A 20,339-nucleotide genomic window follows, 5' to 3' on the forward strand; every position below is an offset into this window, starting at 1 on the left:
GGTTCAAAAAGGAAGAAAGAAAAAAGAAAAAAAAAAAAAGAAAAGAAAAGAATATTTTTAAAGAAAGAAAACACCTAAGAAAAATGTAAAAAAAAATATATATATATATATTAGATAAACTAGTAAAAAATCGTTAAAAAAGAAAAAGGTAACAGTTAAAAAAAAATTTTACCCGAAGGCGAGGAAAAAAAAAAAAATGAAAAAGAAAAAATTAAATTAACTGCAAGACTAAAAAAAATCACAGGAAAAAAGCCATGAGTTCCGTGCTTGGCTTTCTCCTCCTCTGGAATTCTGCTGCTCTCCTTGGTATTGAAACCGCACTCCTTGGTAGGTGAACTTGGTCTCGGCTGGATTTCTTGTTGATCTTCTGGGGGAGGGGCCTGTTGTAGTGATTCTCAAGTGTCTTTGCCCCAGGCGGAATTACACCGCCCTTACCCGGGGCCGGGGTGAGTAATCCGCTCGGGTTTGCTTTCAGGAGCTTTTGTTCCCTGAGCGCTTTCCGTAGAGTTCCAGAGGACGGGAATACAAATGGCGGCCTCCTGGTCTCCGGCCCGGAGGAGCCGAGAGCCCAGGGCCCCACTCCTCAGTGCGCCCTCAGAGAACAGCGCCCAGTTACTCCCGTCTGCCTGACCTCCGGCCGCGCTCCGAGCTCACCGAGCCTGCGACCGGTTCAAGGTAACACGGAGCTGCGAGCTTACTGTCGGCTCTGTCTCTGTAGCCGGCTTTCCCGTTCCAATACCCGCAAGCTCTGCGACACTCAGACACCCCCGATCCTTCTGTGACCCTGCGGGACCTGAGGCCACGCTGACCCCGCGTGGGCTTCGCCCCGGTTTAGCCTCTGGAGCGATGTCCCTCAGCGGAACAGACTTTTAAAAGTCCTGATTTTGTGCGCGGTTGCTCCGCCGCTTGCCGGGAGCCGGCCCCTCCCCCCGGGGTCTATCTTCCCGTCGCTTTGGATTCACTTCTCCGCCGGTCCTACCTTTCAGAAAGTGGTTGTTTTTCTGTTTCCAGAATTGCTGTTCTTCTTCTCTTCGATCTGCCGATGGATTTTCAGGTGTTTGCAATCTTTAGATAAGCTATCTAGCTGATCTCCGGCTAGCTGAAGCAGTCTCAGCTTGCTACTTCTCCGCCATCTTGACTCCTCCCCCCTATTTATCTATTCTCTTAAGGATCCAGCAACCCTTGTAGCCCCCAATAATGAATTTAAAACCAAAGGGCCCATATTCCCTATACGCTCCCTACTCCCACCCCAGCCTGCTGGGCCTCTTTTAAAACTTTCACAGAAGTGTGCCTTCATCTTGGAGGAAATTTGGGCTACTAGGGGAATTACTAGATATCTACATTTCCTGATTATGGAAGTCTGAATTGTATTCTGTCATAAAACAGGAAGTGTGGCAACACACTTCTCCCTTCTCAAAACAGAAGGTTTGTGGTTTTCTTTCTGTTGTCTGGATTCTGGGGCTTCCTTTGTTATAGAATTCTGTTTTCTTTACTACCATAGACACAGCCTCTCCCCCTAATACTCACCTCAACTGCTACATTTATTCTCTGCTAACACCACATCCACTCTACCCCAAACACAAATTATTTCTGGTAACCTCCTTCAAGCAACTTCTTCTTCTTCTTCTTTTTGTTTTTAAATTTTATTTATTTATTTTTATTTCTTTTCAGCGTAACGGTATTCATTGTTTTTGCACCACACCGAGTGCTCCATGCAATCCGTGCCCTCCTTAATACCTGCCACCTGGCTCCCCCAACCTTCCACCCCCTGCCCCTTCAGAACCCTCAGGTTGTTTTTCAGAGTCCATAGTCTCTCATGGTTCACCTCCCCTTCCAATTTCCCTCAACTCCCTTCTCCTCTCATCTCCCTATGTCCTCCATGTTATTTGTTATGCTCCACAAATAAGTGAAACCCTATGATAATTGACTCTCGACTCTCTCTGCTTGACTTATTTCACTCAGCACAATCTCTTCCAGTCCCGTTCATGTGGCCACAAAAGTTGGGTATTCATCCTTTCTGATGGAGGCATAATACTCCATAGTGTATGTGGACCACATCTTCCTTATCCATTCGTCCGTTGAAGGGCATCTTGGTTCTTTCCATAGTTTGGCGACAGTGGCCATTGCTGCTATAAACACTGGGGTACAGATGGCCCTTCTTTTCACTCCATTTGTATCTTTGGGGTAAATACCCAGTAGTGCAATGGCAGGGTCATAGGGAAGCTCTATTTTTAATTACTTCAAGGAACTTCTAACACTTAAATGTATTTTCTCATTTTTTAAAAAAATTATAATTGGACAAAAATTATGAGGCCCAGGAATATGAGAACAGAACTTAGTTTTGTAATAAACAATAAAACAATAATTGTCTTTGACACACATCTGATGATATACACAGTAATTGTGGTATGTTGTTATGAGAAACAAATTATGAACAATTTACTTAGGTGACTATAATTTCCATTAGTTTAATACAGTTTTCCCTTATGGCTTAATTCTTATTACTCCAGACACACAGGTGTCAGTTTTTTCCTTTCCATTTACTGAGAAGAGTATGTGGCTGATGTTTTGTTGCAAGTGCAGAGAATAGTCAGGATGCCTGAAGACTTTCTTGTCTTTATCTTGCCTTTATTCCAGTATTGGCTAAATTAACTGCATTTCCTCCTGCATATGATTTCCATTTGTCCCTGGTGTTCCCTCTCTACTATATGCCTACTTCTTGCCTATACACTATGTTTCCTTGAATAGTCCCCCTGTTTTTTACTCCTTGCTCAACTAGTTCTAGGTTGGTGTGATGCCAATTAGTTTAAGGGTGTGACATCTTTGGGTCATGAGGCTGTACCAGGTAGCAGGGTTTCTCTAAACGGCAGACACCGGAGACGCTATGACCACCGGAGACCAGGAGACTATTATAATTCTTAGAATACACTCAAAAAGCATGGTCTGGTAATAAAGATATACTAAAATGGAGATTCAGGTCAAGATCAGGAGAATTTAAGCCCGAGTGTCTCTTCAGGGCTTTGTTGAAAAACATTGATTAGTTTGGTTGGTCATCTTGGCTGTCTGGTTATTTTCAAAAGGATTCCCTGGGAAATTCCTGCCCCGGCCAGACCACTGTCCATTCCTGTGAACAATGCTTTCTTTGCTCCAAGGTTGGTTCCAGGAACCCTTCCCTAGGCCTGGCCTCAATTCAGACTGAGGAGGGCCTCTGCTATCCCACCTGGGGTTCAGGGGGAACACGGGACTCTTGACCCATGAGAATGAGGGTCTCTTGGGAACAGAGGTCAGGAATCCGAGTTTCTTTCTCTTCCACCCTTGCTACCCTCTAAATAATGTCTTCACCTGCTCAGTCTGCAGTTTCTCCTTGGTCATAGGGACATGTGTTCTGAGGATAAAACAGAGACTGGCAACAGTCAGAACAGCCTGTTGATCAGTCAGAAATGCTCAGTTCTGTGGAAATAGACTTTGTCACTATATCAGCGAAGTTGTTTCCATAAAATGACCCCGTCTTCTCGAGATGGCTTTCATCCAGTCCCCCAAACCAGAAGATCATTTCCCTACATAGGCAGAGACCTCTCATAGTAGATAGATGGAGAAAGGGATCACTGACTAGATGCCTGGTGCAGATCTAAAAAGAGTCAACGGTGTGACACCACAGGAAGTGGAGTCTTGGGGATGTTGCAGGCCCAGAATGGGGAGTTTAGCTCTGTTGTGCCTTTGTAAGTATATTTATGGAGGGGCTGTGGAGCCCAAGCCCTGAGGATTTGTTAGGACCTCTGTCAGTGATCTGTGGAAAACTGATACACTAATTTGATATTCTACATTTCCTGAATCAATCCCAATTATATTCTTTTTGCTTTTTCCAAAAGTGTATTTGTCATTACTATCAGAGGCCACAGAGAACTGCAATCATTTGGCTGCCTTCTCACAGATCCAGCGGAAGTTGATGTCACACGGTGCAGCATCGTATGTCTTTGTTAGGCCTATAGTCACACAGTTGAAATTCTCATGCTGATTGCTAATGCTGAATGGGAGAGAAAGTGTGGTAAAGGTACATCGTTTCAGCCATGCCTTTTACTGATTCCAGTCCCCCCCAACCCCATCCCAGCTCCACACGTGCCCTTTCCTGTGAGCTCTCCTGTGAGCTTCCCTGTGAGCATTTGTGGACTCACGGTCTTGGATAACTCACTCTTGTGGTTGGTTAGAAACATCTCATCTGTCTTCTCCTCTCAGAAATAGTGTTGTACATAAACAATGAATCTTGGAACACTACATCGAAACTAATGATGTATTGTATGGTGACTAACATAACATAATAAAAAAAGAAATAATGTTTTAATACTGCATAGGCTAAGTTCACAGCAGGAGGACTGAGAGGCAGAGAAAAGAAGTTGCTCCTCCTTTCGTAGGCCCCGATTGGCTTTAGGAGAAAGTGTGTTGGTCTCCCACCTCTTTTTCTGTCATTGAATCTTATTGGAAAGAGTTTGAGTTCATGAAAAGGTCATGAGTTTTGGAGTCAAGTGGATGTGTGATTAGATTGTGCATCTACTGTTTCCCAGCTTGGTGATATTCAGTCCATTTTTAAGCCCCCCAGCCTCAATTCGACTACTAAAAGGATGAGTAAAATCTTTTGTACAACATCTTTGTGAGCACTGTATGAAATGACGTGAGTAAGTGCTTAGCAAGTGCCTGGCATTTAGTAGACTTTGAATGAATTTTAATTTCCTTCTTCCTGTGAGAAGCCCAGTTTTAGGCTGGGGAACTGACTTGCTTTCTGTCTGACTCAACACCTTCATGTGTACACCAGGAATGTCATGTTCACCACCAGTGTTTTACATAAAGAAGCCTCTTCTGGGGAATTTATAAAAACTTAGTGATAAAGTATGGTCTGTGGGTTAAAAAACACTTCGGAGATATATCAAACAAATAGCATGTATATGGATTTGTTTAGATCTTGATTTGATCAAAATAACTCATATGAATACTCTTTTCTCTACTTAAAAATGTTTGACGTCTTTCTTTATAAGTTTACCAAAAAAACGTGTCTCTGGAAATAGATGAGTTGGAAGAAAGGAGAGGAATAAAACAAAAACCAAGTCTCAACCTTTGTGTTATTCCAGGACAAACCCACTGAATCTCAGGTCAGGTTTCTTAAGGTGAACTAAGATCCTTAGAAAAATGTGAAATATTCACATACTTGCCATTAAATATGGAGTTGTCAATCCAATGCCATCTGTTCTTTGCTTGCTGGTTTAAGCCAATAAAATACTTTTCAGCACCAGTTTTGTCCTGGAGAAATTTCTAGAAGTTTAAAAAAGTAGTTCAACAAAAAGTTTTTTTTTTTTTTTTTTTCTTTTGCGCTGCTGTCTCCCTTTGATAGCAGGCCCTGATTATATCTGATTCTGGGAACATGGAAGACTGGTAAAGGACGTTGTGGCTGGCTATAGCTGGCACTCACCGTAACCCCGAGAGTAGTTTTCGGTAGGCACAAGAGCATCAGGATCACTGGGGGGTCTTGTTAAAACAGTTTACTGGGCTTCTGGTTCAGTAAGTAGGTCTGGCGTAGGGGACTAAGAATTTACATTCCCAACAAATCTCCAGGTGAGGCTGATGATGCTTTTCAGGGATCACACTTTGAAAATGAAGAGGAAGGGTACTATATGCTATATGATCTAAAAGAGCGTGTTTTTGAATACTTCTTCTTTTTTTTTTTTTAAATTTGGAATGCCTCTCTGCATAGGCTTATTTCATTGCCAGAAATTTTACATTCCAAATGACGTTGGATCAAGCGAATCTCTTGAGTACATAGCAAGGGAATATAGTTAGGGAGATTTAAAAGTGTGTTGAAAAAAAAAAAAAGTGTGTTGAGAAAAAAATGTTGGTTTTTTTTTTTGTTTGTTTGTTTGTTTTTAGTATTTGCTAAATTGATATCAATCCATGATATAATAGTTTCTTTATTAAGCTAATGAATCACAAATCACCCCAGTTAGAAGTTGGGGAGTCCCTGGGCTCTTTCCTGTACTCTTCACATACCTCCTGTAATCAGTGGATATCCAAGTTCACTTGGATATTCCCTCCATCCCCAGGGCTATTAACTTTATTCCTCCTTTTCCTATATTCTCCTTCCCGGAAATATCTCATTTCATTATTCTTTAAAATTAGTTACCATGCTTCCTCATTTAACAAAGATTTCTTGAGTGTCCAGTGAGCCATTGTACAAGGCTGAGGAATATGGAAACAAATTGGTTTCTCCTTAAAGAAATTGTGATCTAAGACAAGGGTTGGCAAAGTACAACCAGCAGTTTAGCCGGCTTTTGTAAGTAAGGGGAGAAGAGATGAAGTTCTCAGAAAACCATCCGCACTCAGTGTGGGATGACATGACTGCTTGCCAATACTTGAAACACGAAAAGAGAAACCAGGTGAGGCAAAATATAATTTGACTCAGTTTTGGACATGGTGCATTTGTGGTGTTTTTAAAACATCAGCGTGGATTTTGATATACTGTTTGGTCCAGAGACAACTGGCTGGGGATACAGACTTGAGATCACTAGCAAATCTTTGGTGTGATGAGCTTTTTCTGGGGAATGCCAAGGATGATAATTGAGTTGCACCGGAATTTGAGGGTTGAGTAGAGGAAGAGGGTGTAAACTTCCTCTACTCAACCTCTATTCTTCTCTTTTTTTCTCCTGCCCCCACCCCCACCCTATACTACTCCTGGCTTTCTTCCATAAGACATTTTCCCTTTCCACCTGTACACTTAGCCTCAGAGCTAGCATCCTGACCCCTGCTCTTTGTTGGGCACCTGTTACCAAAATTCAGAGAGGGCCCTCTTATGAATTCTCCTCAACCACAGGAGGACTTTATAGAGGAAGGTTGAAAGGTGAAGGGCAGAGAAGCAGGCATATAATATCTCTCACATGCCTAGCACCCAGCAGGTTCTTAGGATTTGAAGAAGAGGCAACTATAAACTAAAATAACTTGTGATCTAAAATTGATATAGAGTGTGGGTTTTAGAGTTAGTGAGATCTCAATCCAATCCTGTCCTACCACTTAGGAGGTGTATGACCTAGGTCAAATTATTTTTCTGTGCCCTAGCCTCCTTATATTTGAGATATGGATAATGATAATACCTCCTTGGAATTGTTAGGAGGATAAAGAGAGATAGTAAAATAAAGATTTTTGCATTGTGTTAGCCATCTTTATTGTCATAATTATACACTGCAACCCAATTCTATGACCTGATCCTTTCTTTTTCATATGGCCAATTTTGTTAAGTTGCATCTTCCTTATTTTTGAACCCAACTTGGGTGATACATTAAGAGCTCGCATATATGAAGTATTCTATAGTTTTTAAACAGCTTTTAAACACATTTGGTCATTCCCTGCATTTTAAATATCCTAGACCATCCCCAGGATACCAGTGCACTGCTAAGCCTCATGGGAGAGATCACAGAGTGTGGATTTCTGTAGCTCAAATGATCCGAGGAGAACACCCCATTGCTACTGAGAAGAGTCTCTCACCTCCAGATTCAGAGCAAGGGGCTTGGGGTCTCAGCCAGCCACCTCTCCCTTCCTCTCCTCCACCCAGCCCATGTTGCACCAGCCACATTGCCCCACCATCTCCACTTCCCGAGGCAGCTGTAGGGTGAGCCACTTTACTGTACCATCCCAATATTCTCACCAATTTCTCTGGTGTGTCAACAATGGCCAAAGTGGATCCTTCTGTCTTGCAAAAGTCCCTGCTTTTGTTCCAGGAAAGTTCAAAAGGGGACAACGAAAAGCATCTTCTTTGATAAAAATACCACCTTCTGGGGCAGACTAAAGAAATCCAAGAAAAGAGTATAGGATTAGTGGTTTGGAGTGTGAACCCTGGAACTGAGTCAGAACATAGTGGGGCATAAGTTTCTTTATAGCAGTTATAGCATTGCAAATCATCCTCAAACCCTGAAGAAATCTCATGCAGTCTAGTCTGAATTTCCCTGTGGACAACATGAAGAAGGTGAATTAGAAGCTCTTTATGGCTCCTTTGAGCAAGAAATTTCCACAAGCAAGGCGGCAATGGGAAAAGTGTCTAAGAAATTCTCACGTAAGAAGCTGGGATAGAGGAGAGATTATTGTGACGCACTGTACCTGTTCCGGGGCTCTCTGTGGGAGCTAAGGTGACATTACTGTTCCCCATAGTCTGTGGAACTGAAATAAAAAGAAAACCTGAAGGTTTAACTGTGTTATGAGTACAACACAAACCTCAGAGCAGCTGTTTGGTCCCGGCAACTCTTCGTGTCTGGACAGTGGCGATGACAAGGCACTCTTGGCCACCCTTGGCTAGAAGTTTTCATTTTCTTTCTTTGAACTTTCCATCTAACTACCACCTTCCTTAGTCATGCCCCACACCCCATGTTGTACTTCATATCATTTCTGAAGCGGGGAGTCGGAGTGAAATGTTGAGAAATAGAAGAGGAGAAAAGAAGAGGAACGGGTGGATTTAGTACCAGAAAGGAAACCTCTCATTCCTTTCCATATATGCTTCTGATGGTGTTGCCCCTCCCCGCCCTCCCAGGGCTGTTGGGAGCGCTTCCCTTCCTGGCTGCGCACAGCATCTGTGCTGTTCTCCCCATCTCTGGTGCCCCCAGTCCCACTCTTCTCCCATGGGCGGCTGGCTCTTGGCTCCCCTCTCATCAGCACCTGCAGGATCTAAGAATTGAGGCTAATGGGAAATAGTTTCAGAACCAGGGATACTGGCAGACGTGGAGTCAGGTGAACATTCCAGAGATTTCCTGTAGGTAGAGAAGAGTCCATTTATTTCTTTAAGTATAAATAGGGGAATTGATAGGCCTCTAAGAAGCCTCATTTCTTCCTGGGAACCCTGGCTTGCCAAGCAGACAGTGTAGTGGCTTTGGAGGCCGGTCAAACCTCTCTGCATCTGCCCAGTTACTTGTCCCGTGTGGCTCAAGACCCTTGTAGTTTACCCAGACAACACATCGGTTACTTCCAATGATATGAATGAATGCTATCAGTTAGTATTCAGTTTTTATTTCAGTTCCCAGTTCAAAGGCTCTTTGTATTATAAAATAACCTGGTTTTCAGGAGAAACTGTTTGGGGATTATAACTTCACAGAACTCCATAAATAGTTGATGCATGTTGCTTCCATACAGCTCACTGTACTAAGAACAGCAGTTGATACAAATATGAACGAACAATTAACTTTCTCCTCAAGATGTGTGTAGTAATTGATGTTTTAAGAGGAAGTGAGAAGGGAGGACCTTGAAAAAACTTTAAGCGTGGAAGGGTTTGATCAGGACAGCCATGTCTCATTCATCTCTTTATGCCCCTTAGCTTCTGGCATGGGGCCTTTTGCTTTATCGAGAAGAGCTGGCCAATAGCTCCTATTCTTTTTCTTCTTTTAAAAATTTTTTTATTATTTTATTATTTATTATTTTTTTGATTATTTATTTGAAAGAGAGATCACAAGCAGGCAGAGAGGGGGAAACAGGCTCCCCACCGAGCAGAGAGTCCGAAGCGGGGCTCCATCCCAGGACCCTGAGATCATGACCCAAGTCGAAGGCAGAGGCTCAACCCACTGAGCCACCCAGGCGCCCCTCTTCTTCTTCTGTTGTTGGTCTAGCAGAGTGATTGGCAAACAAAAAGTACTGATGTAGGTTTTGACTTTTTTTTTTGTATCACAATTCCTTCAGGTGTACAACATGTCAGAGTTTATAAAGTCCTTTCCCACAACATTACAGTGATTATATACAAATTATCCTCATACTCAGGAGGAAAACTGAGGATCGCAAATTTCGATCAGCTTTTAGTCTGGGTTTCCCATCTATAAAAACAGGGGAATGAATTAGAATATCTTTTCTTGGGGCATCGGGGTGGCTCAGTTGGTTAAGTGTCTGCCTCTGGCTCAGGTTAAGATCCCAAGGTCCTAGGACTAAACCCTGTGGTGGGTTCCCTGCTCAGCAGGGAGTCTGCTTCTTCCTCTCTCTCTCTCTCCCTTGACCCCTCCTCTTTGCTCATACCCCCTTTTTCACTCTCTCTCTCTCAAAATAAATTTTAAAAAAGATCTTTTTTTTTCTGGGTGTGTTGCATTTCTTTTTCCCACTTTATTGAGATACAATTGACATTAATCATTGTGTAAATTTAAGGCATACAAGTATGATTCATGTATATGTTGCAGAATTATTTACCACAGTAAGGTTAGTTAACACCTCTAACACCTCACATGATTACCTTTTTTTTTTTTTTTTTTGAGAGAGAACATTTAAGATCTACTCTCTTAGCAACTTTCAAGTAGTGTATAATACAGTAGTTTTTTTTTTTTTTTTTTTAAGATTTTATGTATTTGTGAGAGAGAGAGTGAGAGCACAGCCAGTCGGGAGAAGGAGAAGCAGACTCCCTGCTGAGCAGGAAGCTGATGTGGGCTTCCCAAGCCGAAGGCAGACACCCAACTGACTGAGCCATCTAGGCACCCCTAACATGGTATTGTTAACTATAGTCACCACGCTGTGCATTAAATCCCCAGAACTTATTCCTCCTATACAATTAGCATATCTTTGTGGACCCTCCCTGGAAAGAATTTCTTAGGAGAGGAGACCTTGAGAAAGGACTATAAGAAGTCAACACACAAAAACCTGGAGGCTGGGAGGAAATCCCTGTCGTGTACATTACCTGTTCCATAGCTCTCTGTGGGAAGGAAGTTGACTTGATTTCCGCCCAAAATCTGTGGGACTACAAAGAAAATCAGCTGTTGGTGCAGCCCCACAGGGAGCTGCAGCATGAATATAACAAACCAACATCATCTGGGGCTGCTGGGGACCTTGATTATTACTGTGAGATCCGAGTTCTCGGACTCAGGTCAATGAGGATGTGTATATGTGTTTTTGTGAATGTGTTTACTTATTCGTATTCTCTTCCTGCTCTCTTACGTGATAGGAACTGCACCTTCAGTTTGGCTCAAAGGGAAGACAACTCTTACCCAATTGCTGTCTTTTACTCACATCTCTACCTCATTTACATTCCCTACTGGTTTCTGGGGCTGGAGTAGATTCTCACAGCGGCAGTGAAACCCTTTGATAGAACCCTTCTTCTAAGTATCTGGATGAAAGCTTCTGTGAACATAGAGGGAAATTTCACCCCCAGTAACATCCCATTATCTCATTATGCAGCTCTTATCTCTGCCTCATCACTGGGTTGAACTGGCGCCGATTTTCAAGTCTGAGGAACAATAACAAGCGCTAATAAGTATTCCACCTCAGACTGTCCGACTAACATTGTAGTGGGAAAAGATTTGTGTGGTCTTCTGTCAGACACTAGTCAGTTCTGTATCTACAAGGCAGACCTGGCTCATTGTGTGTGCTGGGGAGCGAGACGAGCATTGTCAGTTGCCCCTACACTGGTCATTGCCCTTAGGTGAAAAGACTTAGGTGTGCAGCCTTTGTATTCAACTTTGTGTTCTGAGAGGAAAGTCAAAGAAAAAGACAGTATGAGGTTGGAGTAGGAGGTTGCTCAGATACTCACAATAAAGCAGAAATAAGGTCATTCCAACAATTTTAAGCACCACTATGAAAAGCACAGAGATGATCATGTGCCAGTTCATGTTGAAGGCAACGAGGAGACCTGTGGGAATTAGAGCACAGGATCACTTTAAACATCTGGGAGCATGGCTTCTTTCCAGCAGGACACATGCTTCTTTCTCAGAGCAACCTTGGGGGGCTTGAAAGGTAGGTGTGCCAATGACAGCTAGGTACAAGAATAAGATACAGCCCATGTCCAGAAAATGCATAGAATCTTGTAGTGATTGGGAGCCTTGGAAGTTGGCATGGCGCCTCTCCTTCACCCACACCTTAGCTCTAGACTTTAGCCCTGTTTATCAGTTGCCTCCTAAACTCCATCTAATGAAATAAATCTCCGAGACTTTGAGAACTCTTAGCTCTGGAACCTTCTTTATGGTCTTGGCCATACTGATTTCAACTGTCAGAAGTCTCACTCTCAAAAGACTATGCCAGGACTCTGACAGACAAGACAGTGTCCCCGAAGCTCTTGGCATTGGGGAAGGATCAACAATCTGTGCAGAGAGGGCAGACAGACAGACTCACCTGCTCTCTCTTGGGAAGGCTGGCCTGGCCTGGTTTGCAGGTGGGGATCTTCCTTGTGGCCTTATGCTTGGTGTGGTGGGCAGAGGCACCTTCAGAAAATATGTTTCTTCTGCTCAAGCACCCTCCTTTCTTCTTTACATGGTCTTTGTATCTTCACAGCATCCCTGAGCAAACACTTCGTGTTCTTGGCAATGGGAGTGGGTGGAGCAAGGAAGGGAAGGGAGTTTATAGATTTTGCAAGAGGAAGCTTCCTGCCAGAGGGTTTCTAATACAGTGGGACTTTTTTTTTTTTTTTTTTTTTTAAGATTTATTTATTTATTTTAGAGAGTGAGAGAGAGGGAGAGAAAGCCAGAGAGAGAGAGAGAGAGAGAGAGAGAGAGAAAGTGTGTGTGTGTGTGTGTGTGTGTGTGTGTGTGTAAGCAGAGGAAGAGAGAAAATCTTCAAGGAGACTCTCTGCTAAGCATGGAGCCCACTGTGGGGCTCCATTCCAGGACCCTGAGATCATGACCTGAACCAAAAGCAAGGATTCAATGCTTACCCACTAACCTACCCAGGTACCCCTGCAGGGGAACCTTTTTAGGAGAATTTGGAAAACCACCTTGCTACAGACTGACCCTTTCTATGTGTCTAAGTCTCCATGAAATACAGTGGGAAGGAAAGGTAGTAAAATGTTAACAAATAGAGAATTTGGGTGAAGGATATCTGGAAATTATTTGTACTTCCCTTGCAACATTTCTGCATATCTGAAATTATGTCAAAATAGAAATTTTAACAAAAGAAATTCACCTGAAGTCACTAGTGTTAGTGAGCAGGTCCTCCTGTGCCCCATCTGCTCCATTCACTGTCATACAGCTCTGCACAGTACCCTTTGTCATGGACTACTCCTCCCTGACTCCAACAGCTTACCTTCCAGATCATGTGCCATGTGAGACTTGGGACCATTCAGTATTTCTTGAGCATGGCCTCCGCTCAATACAGGAAGTGTAGTGAGGGTGAATAATGCTAAAGTCTTATTATCAAGGAATTTGTACTACATATTTAACTTGAAGTTTCCCTTTTATTATATTTCCCCTAATATAAAAGCTACGTGTGCTCATTACAAAAAATGGCTAGAAAATATTTGCAGGGAAAATTGGAAAAACAAAAAAAGTCCATATAAGTTCACATATTTAGTTATAGTCACTGTTAACATCTCTGGGTGTATATCCTTTTTAGATGACCAGGTAGTAAAAGGTTAGATGATAGATAGATAGGTGATAGCTAGCTAGATGCTAGATACTGGTTCATTTAGAAAAATGGGATCATATTGTATATATTGTTTTGTAGTATATACACTATAGATTAAGCTAGCGCTATATAAATATCCTTCCATGTTAGAATATAGATTTTGCATTTACAAATGGTCAAGATGGAAAATTTTATGTATATTCTACCACAATAAAAAAATCGAAAAAAAAAGAGAAAAAACCTGAGATTTAACTTTGGTAATCTTCACATGATATTAAGATGAAAATACAGTCTTTAGCAAGTGTATTTTGCAATATAACAATTATCTTACTAAGACAATGGAATCTGCTCTAAATTGTAATTAACAAAGGGTTTAGGGAGATAGAAAACCATGCTCATACCTGTTCTTGGAAGAAATTTGAAGGGGACACAATATATAGCTAAACAAATCTCCTGGGTGTACTATGGATTTGTTTTGGGAGAAAACAGCATGTGTGTGTGTGTGTGTGAGAGAGAGAGAGAGAGAGAGAGAGAGAGAGACTGACAGAATTGAAATGGATGGTCATTAAGAACTCTTCCAAGGAAGAGCAATAATAGGGGCCATGGAGTTTCCCTTCTCTCAGCTTCCAGGATCAACTATTAAAGCTGGCAAACTATGCACCAAAGAGATGGGCTGCCTGTTTGCAGAATCTATACCCTATAGTGACAATGGCAGCAAAAAATACCAGTGACAGTAGGAACTGTGTGACTGCTGTCTTTGGATTGATAAGCAACCATGGGTATCATTGGGGGCGGGGTATCTGGGAAGGAGATTTAGAAGAAAGGGCTCCTATGATTCATTGCTTGGTGTTTTGCAGTCAAATGCTCTCCCCCTGAGCTATACCCCATTGCTTGGTGTTTTGGAGTGGTATCAGTCTACCAAAATGACTATACTTTATACTTCACACAGAGAAAAATACTATCTCTTGAGCATTATTATTAGGCACATGTACATTTAAATGTATATATATGTGTGTATATATATCTATATATATATATATATAGTGTATATAGGAAGTACTATATAGTATATAGGAAGTACTTCCTCCACTATATATTGCAGGAATTCTTTCAAGTAGCCTAATGAGAAAACTTGGCAATTGAAAGAAATCTGATGTTTCCTCTTATCTTTACAGTCACAATTCTTGAAAGGATTGTCAATTTTGCTGCCTCCTCTCCCTCCTCTCCCACTTCCTCCTCAGCGCTCTCTGATGGGAATCCCACCATGACTACACCATGAGATAATGACTCCAACTCAGTAATTAAATGCGTACAGTTTAGTCTTCATAGTTACCAATCTTGAACAAGGGCCCACATCAGTTTATGTTGTATACTTTTTCTTGGCCTCCATAAGTCTACGTTCTGCTGGTTTCTCATCTTTCTTTCTGGCCTCTCCTTTTGCTTTCTTCTCTGTCTATTCCTCAGATTGTATACTTACCCCTCTTCTCTTCTGAGTCTCGTGGTTTCAAGACCATGCTCAAGAAGATGATTCTTAAATCTTTACTCTGAGTTTCAGATCTGTATATTTTCTGACCGTTGCACTTTTCACTGAGATGCTCTACAAACAACCTGGAGTCAACATGTTCCTAAATGTATTAATTACTACCCTCTGCTAAAACATGTTCATCCTCTTATGCTCTCTCTTTCAGAATGTGAAGACCACCTCTTCAGTTGCCCAAATCATAAAATGTGGGTCTTTTCCTTCCCTTCCCTTCCCCTTTTTCTTCTCCATTCCCTTTGCTCCCCTCCCCTCTTCCCTCCCCTCCCCTCCCCTCCTCTCCCCTAGTCTCCTCTCTATTCCTCTCCTCTCCTCTCCTTTCCTCTTGTCTTCTCTTCCAGTCAGACGCCATGCCATGATGATTCTGTCTCCTCAAGTCTGTCCAATCTGGGTTCTTTTCCCCCTTCTCACATTTACCTCTTGCTCTCTCACTGACTCTCTCCTCCATCTTCTCAACAGTTTCCAAAGAAACTCTTCTTGCTATAATCTTGCTTCACTCTCTAGTCAGAATGATCTTTCTAAAATGCAGACTTGATTGCATCATTCCTGTGATGAAATATTTGAGTAACTTTCCATTGCTATTACAATAAGGTTTGGGTTCCTCAGTGTGGTCTATGAGTCTTTACACGTTCATTCCTTCAGCATATGTTGCTGAGTGCTTGCCATGTGCCGGATACTCTTCTAGGCACTTGGGATATATGTTCTGGTTTTTCTGTACATCTCAGGATACCACATCTACCTGTGTTCTGCCAGGAACATTAAACTTTTAGCTCTTTACACAGTCTTTTTGATCCAAGTCCTGACATATGCTTATTGAGCACATGATATGTACAAAGCAGTAATCTACCTCCTTTCTCCCAGGCATGTATCTATATATCCCTATATACTCTCTTTAACTATATAATTTTGACTCATTCTTTGAGTCTCAGGTTAAATGTCACTTCTTTCCTGATTCTCGTTCTTTACTCCAATTGCGATTAGGCACCCTTTATCTGTGGATTCATGATATCATGTGCTTTTTCTCTGAGGGCTAAGGGAAATGTGTGATAATGTACTTGTTTTCTTCCCCTGCTAGATGCTATGTCATCATGAAGGTCCATCTACCGTGTTTGCAACACTGCACAATGGCATTAGGCTTCTAGGCTTTTTGGATTTTTATAATTTACTCATGAGAGTGTGGTAAGGCCTTCAAAATACTTCCAATTAATTAAAAATTTGTGTATTATGCTTTGTGTGAATTAAGTAGTTTTCAATAAGGATAATTTAAGAGCTAGACCATCTCTAAAGGTGTTGATTCCTGATTAGGAATATCTTCATATCTTTCTTAAATAACCACCCTGAAGTATGGACTGTGACTACAGTACTTCAGATGATACCTAACCACCTCCTATTTTATATAGAGTTAATTTATGTTCATATATATGATACTAATACTGTGTCATGTTAAAGTAAACTGCCACTCAGGCAAGGTGACAACCCAGAATTCATAGAATGTGCAGAATAAACCTGCTTTGGGAGCAACTAGGAGAGCCCTCCATTAGAACTGTATGATGAATATCCTAACCTGAAAAGTCAGGAGATGAGGTGAGGCATGGCTGTGGAGCCTGGAGAGGGGAAGATTTAGAGTGTCAGTTTCTGGATTTAGGGTGTCAGGTTCTGGAGCCTACGAGAAGCAGCATGTAAACACACAGTTGGCTTCTACTTCATGCAGTGACTCACTGAATAAATGAGAAGTCATGCTGCGGGGGATAGTCATTCACTTGAGTAATGAGGACATCACTGTATTTGTAGCAGCTGCTGTAGCATCAGGGCAAAAAAACCCCACTATGGTCAGTAGTCAGACTTCCTGCTCAGGTTGTCTCCGGTTGGGCAAAACAGAACCAGAGGATGGAAAAACTCTCCCCATGTTCTTTCACCATATCCTAGAAGATTTGACACTTTTAAAATCTAAATGGTCCCTTGTGACCTTGAACGTGGGGGAAACTCCCTAATCTCCCACTTCCAGGTTTAACAAGAGGAAAAGAGATCAGTGGATATGTGAGAATGCAATCACTCAAAATAAGGTGAACATTGTGAAGAAAGCAGGCCATGTTTGTGACATAAAGTCACTATCAGACACAGGAGGTGCTAGAAAAAAATCTCTTTTATTTTCACTGAGATTTTAGAGAACACTGACTGACCCTATAAGAAGAATGTGTCCTCATATCATGAAATGGACAAACAAATGCTTTGAGATGTAGCTGCTGATGTTTGAGACAGTTAGTGACATGAAGGGTTCTGAATAGCAGATAAGATACCGCAGAAAAAGAACAAGAATATTTGAAGATATCACTAAAATGTCAATTCATAATTCACAGAAAAAGGACAAAAGAAAGAGGTAGAAGGGAATATGATGCTAGAACCAGCAGAACTTTTACATACACTGCACTTTGCAGAGGAGAGAACACAAAACCGAATAAATATAAGAGTTGCAATAGAAAAATAAATTATAAGTAAAAGTGTATGTGAAAAAAAGCTGAAGTTTAGGCAAAATCAATGAAAAAGGTCCAAACCTACATAAACTGGTGATTTGTTTAAAAAAGAATAAAAAGTATCGCATGGAGCACTGGGTGTGGTGCATACACAATGAACTCTGGAACACTGAAAAGAAACTTAAAAAAAATAAAAATTTAAAAAAGAATAAAAAGAAAACATATTCTAGAGGGCTCTGGGTAGAAAAATCTATGATGGAAGTAAATACTAGGTTTGTTTCAGATTTTTGTTTAGAAATTCTAAGTCCCAGAAGACAAGTCGATGTCTAGAGTGTTGATGGAGATGCTGAGGAACTAATAAGTAAAATACACGACAGAGTTTAATTTGAACTTGCATCCAGCATGCAGCTATATTTTGTTTGATCTGTTCAGTGTTTTAAGAAATTTGAGTCAACATTTTGAAATTTTGGAGCTTTCAACAGATTTCAAGGTATCTAGAAGTTCTAATACTGCTGAAAACACAGTCCCACAAGGAACAGTGTGGGCTGGAAGCTAGAGCAGGTGGCAGGAGTCACCAGGTCTATTTCCAGGGACTCCTCGGTGGAAGGAACCCAGTTGGTGGCTAGCATCATGCTTGCGAGGCTGTTTTTTTTTCCCCCCTTAGAATAGAGCAAGAGTTTAAAGTCAGGCCTCTACTGAAAGAGGAAAAGCAGAATGAGGCCATATGCTTCCAGAAAAATGTGAGAGAGTGCATTTCTATGTGAAAAGTAAACAATATTTTATGTATTTAAAATTCAAAGTATGTCTTTGCCAAGAAATAAAGTTTAAGTGGTGCCTGGGTGGCTCTGTGGGTTAAGCCTCTGCCTTCGGCTCAGGTTGTGATCTCAGGGTCCTGGGATCAAGCCCCACATCAGGCTCTCTGCTCAGCAGGGAGCCTGCTTCCCCCTCTCTCTGCCTGCCTCTCTGCCTACTTGTGATCTCTCTCTGTGTGAAATAAAGAAATAGAATCTTTAAAAAAAAATTTAAGATTTGTCTCCCTCTGAAGTGTGTAAACCTGGTGATTCACAGACCTGTACCCCTGGGGATAAAAATATATGTTTATAAAAAATAAAAAAATTAAAAATAATAATAATAATAATAATAAAAATAAAAAAGAGGAAAAATTATTTGGCAGGCAAAAAAAAAAAAAAAATTTAAGATGCCAGTATAAAACAAATTAGAACAATTGCTATATGGAAAAGATATCTGATGAAAATTTAGTTAACTGAAAGAAAGAACCAGAATTTCCATCGGATTAATTTCTGAATGCAAATAGAATAGGTAATGCTTTTGATAAAAGGGGGCCATAACGTCTGTTATAGTGCATTTCTGAAAGACTGTCTGTGGAGTGAAGGAGAATTTATATGACTTCAACAGAATCAAACCTCATGAATGCATGATAGCTAAAAAGAGCATGGTGTACAGAATACTGAAGATGGCAGAGAATTTTCTAGAGAAGAATGAAAGAATCTATGATATTTTATTTTATTATTTTTAAGCTACTATAAGCAATTTACTTTCGAAGTCATTCAACTGCCATCAGACATCATTCTAACTGTACATGTTCAAAAGGCTAAATGTGGTTTAGAGTATTAGATTTTTTTAAAGTTTAAATTCAAGTTAGTTAATATGTAGTGCAGTATTGGTTTTGGGAGTAGAATTTAGTGATTCCTCACTTCCATGTAACACCAGTGCTCATCCCAACAAGCATCCTCCTTAATGTCCGTCACCCATCTAGCCCAACTTTCCATCCATCAACCTACGTGTGATATTTCATAATTGTAGCTGATAAAAGCAAACATATCCATAATAATTCCAAGCAATAGTTATATTTATCTGTGGCACTGAAAAAAAGCTTTTGTAATAAACCAAACATAAAACGCAGATGTAGGATATCAGAGACAAATTGAAAATACAAATTGAGAATTAGAAATGTTTAATTTTTAGATTATATTCTCATAATTTTATAATGTTTTTGATTTGGAACTAGACCTAATACTTTTCCTTTTGCACATTACAGTTTTAGATTAATATTGTGCATTGAGATGTAATATTATGCATTGAGATATAATATTATGCATTGAGACTTTGACTAGAAGCAATATTTAATTGCATTCTGCTTCATAATGAAAAGGAGTTGTTCTCAAGTACAGATTTTGACAAATATGAGTAGAATGTTTGCCAAACAATTTTGAAATCAGAGGATATATGTTGGAAAATAATCTTTTTTAAATTTAGAAATTTATCCCATGTCATGTGTTTCACTTCTGAAAAATTTTGGCATAGAAAATAGAAAAAAAAAAAGAAAATAGGCTATATTATTTAGTATTAAATATGCTTCCCGAAATCAGGCTTTGTGTAAGCAAGAGTGAATCTGATTTCTACAATTGTGTATCTACACATGAATGTCCCAGCAAAGAAGTATCCAAGCCATTAGTCCATTAGGTGGAGGAAGGAAAGAAGGTGCTAGGAAGGCAATACATAAAAATATGGTCCATTCAAATCATCCTCACTACCTTTTATCAGCTTGTTCCTCCCATAATTTTGTGTCCTCCAAACTTGCCAGTATTTTTTTCCTCTACCTATATGACCCAAGTGAAGACGCATTTTTCAGGATAGCTTCTCTTTTGATGGCCGCAAGTCTACGGTTCTGTCTTCTAATCTGAATTTCACTTCCTCATTTCCAAAAATATGCTGGTGTTTTCCAAATAGATAACCTGATACCAACCCAGTTGCAGGAAATTCCAAACCACACATACCATTTTCCTTAAACTCAACCCCACTTCTCTTCTCAACTTCTTTATTTTTGTTAGTTATTACATCATGCTACAACATACTCACATGCTGGAAACCTCCTCAATTCTTCCTGTCAAGCACCTATCAAGATGCTAGTTGATGATTTTCAAATCTTTCTCATATTTATTCCATCTTCTCCATTCCTACTACCCAATTCTAGTCCAAATTTTTCA

At 40.7% G+C, this 20,339-nt stretch overlaps 1 protein-coding gene across 3 annotated transcripts; it reads right to left on the bottom strand.

The window, feature by feature from the left end:
• Window positions 1–2,321: 2,321 nt before the first annotated feature.
• CLEC5A (C-type lectin domain containing 5A) lies at window positions 2,322–15,347 on the bottom strand. Of its 3 annotated transcripts, none has more exons than XM_059172068.1 (8): window positions 15,278–15,347; window positions 12,097–12,280; window positions 11,519–11,617; window positions 10,670–10,729; window positions 8,131–8,190; window positions 7,682–7,818; window positions 5,202–5,301; window positions 2,322–4,024 (listed from the first exon to the last, which is right to left on the bottom strand). In XM_059172068.1, exons 3-8 carry the CDS (start codon window positions 11,595–11,597, stop codon window positions 3,990–3,992), a joined length of 471 nt encoding a protein of 156 aa, XP_059028051.1. In that variant the 5' UTR covers window positions 11,598–11,617; window positions 12,097–12,280; window positions 15,278–15,347; the 3' UTR covers window positions 2,322–3,989. The 3 variants fall into 3 exon arrangements, with proteins under 3 accessions (XP_059028051.1, XP_059028049.1, XP_059028050.1); XM_059172066.1 differs by having other exon boundaries at window positions 5,198–5,301; window positions 15,278–15,337; XM_059172067.1 differs by lacking the exon at window positions 10,670–10,729 and having other exon boundaries at window positions 5,198–5,301; window positions 15,278–15,339.
• Window positions 15,348–20,339: the final 4,992 nt, after the last annotated feature.

Source organism: Mustela lutreola, chromosome 4 (genome assembly GCF_030435805.1).
Source record: "Mustela lutreola isolate mMusLut2 chromosome 4, mMusLut2.pri, whole genome shotgun sequence".
NCBI classification, from domain to species: Eukaryota; Metazoa; Chordata; class Mammalia; order Carnivora; family Mustelidae; genus Mustela; species Mustela lutreola.

Excerpts from the sequence above, each read along its gene's own strand:
- CLEC5A (XM_059172066.1), bottom strand. The coding sequence starts at position 11,597 with ATGAACTGGCACATGATCATCTCTGTGCTTTTCATAGTGGTGCTTAAA. Across the intron at positions 5,302-7,681 it reads TTGACACACCAGAGAAATTG|AAATTTCTCCAGGACAAAAC; the intron begins GTGAGAATATTG and ends TTAAACTTCTAG. Across the intron at positions 4,025-5,197 it reads AACTCCATATTTAATGGCAA|CATTAGCAATCAGCATGAGA; the intron begins GTATGTGAATAT and ends TCTCCCATTCAG.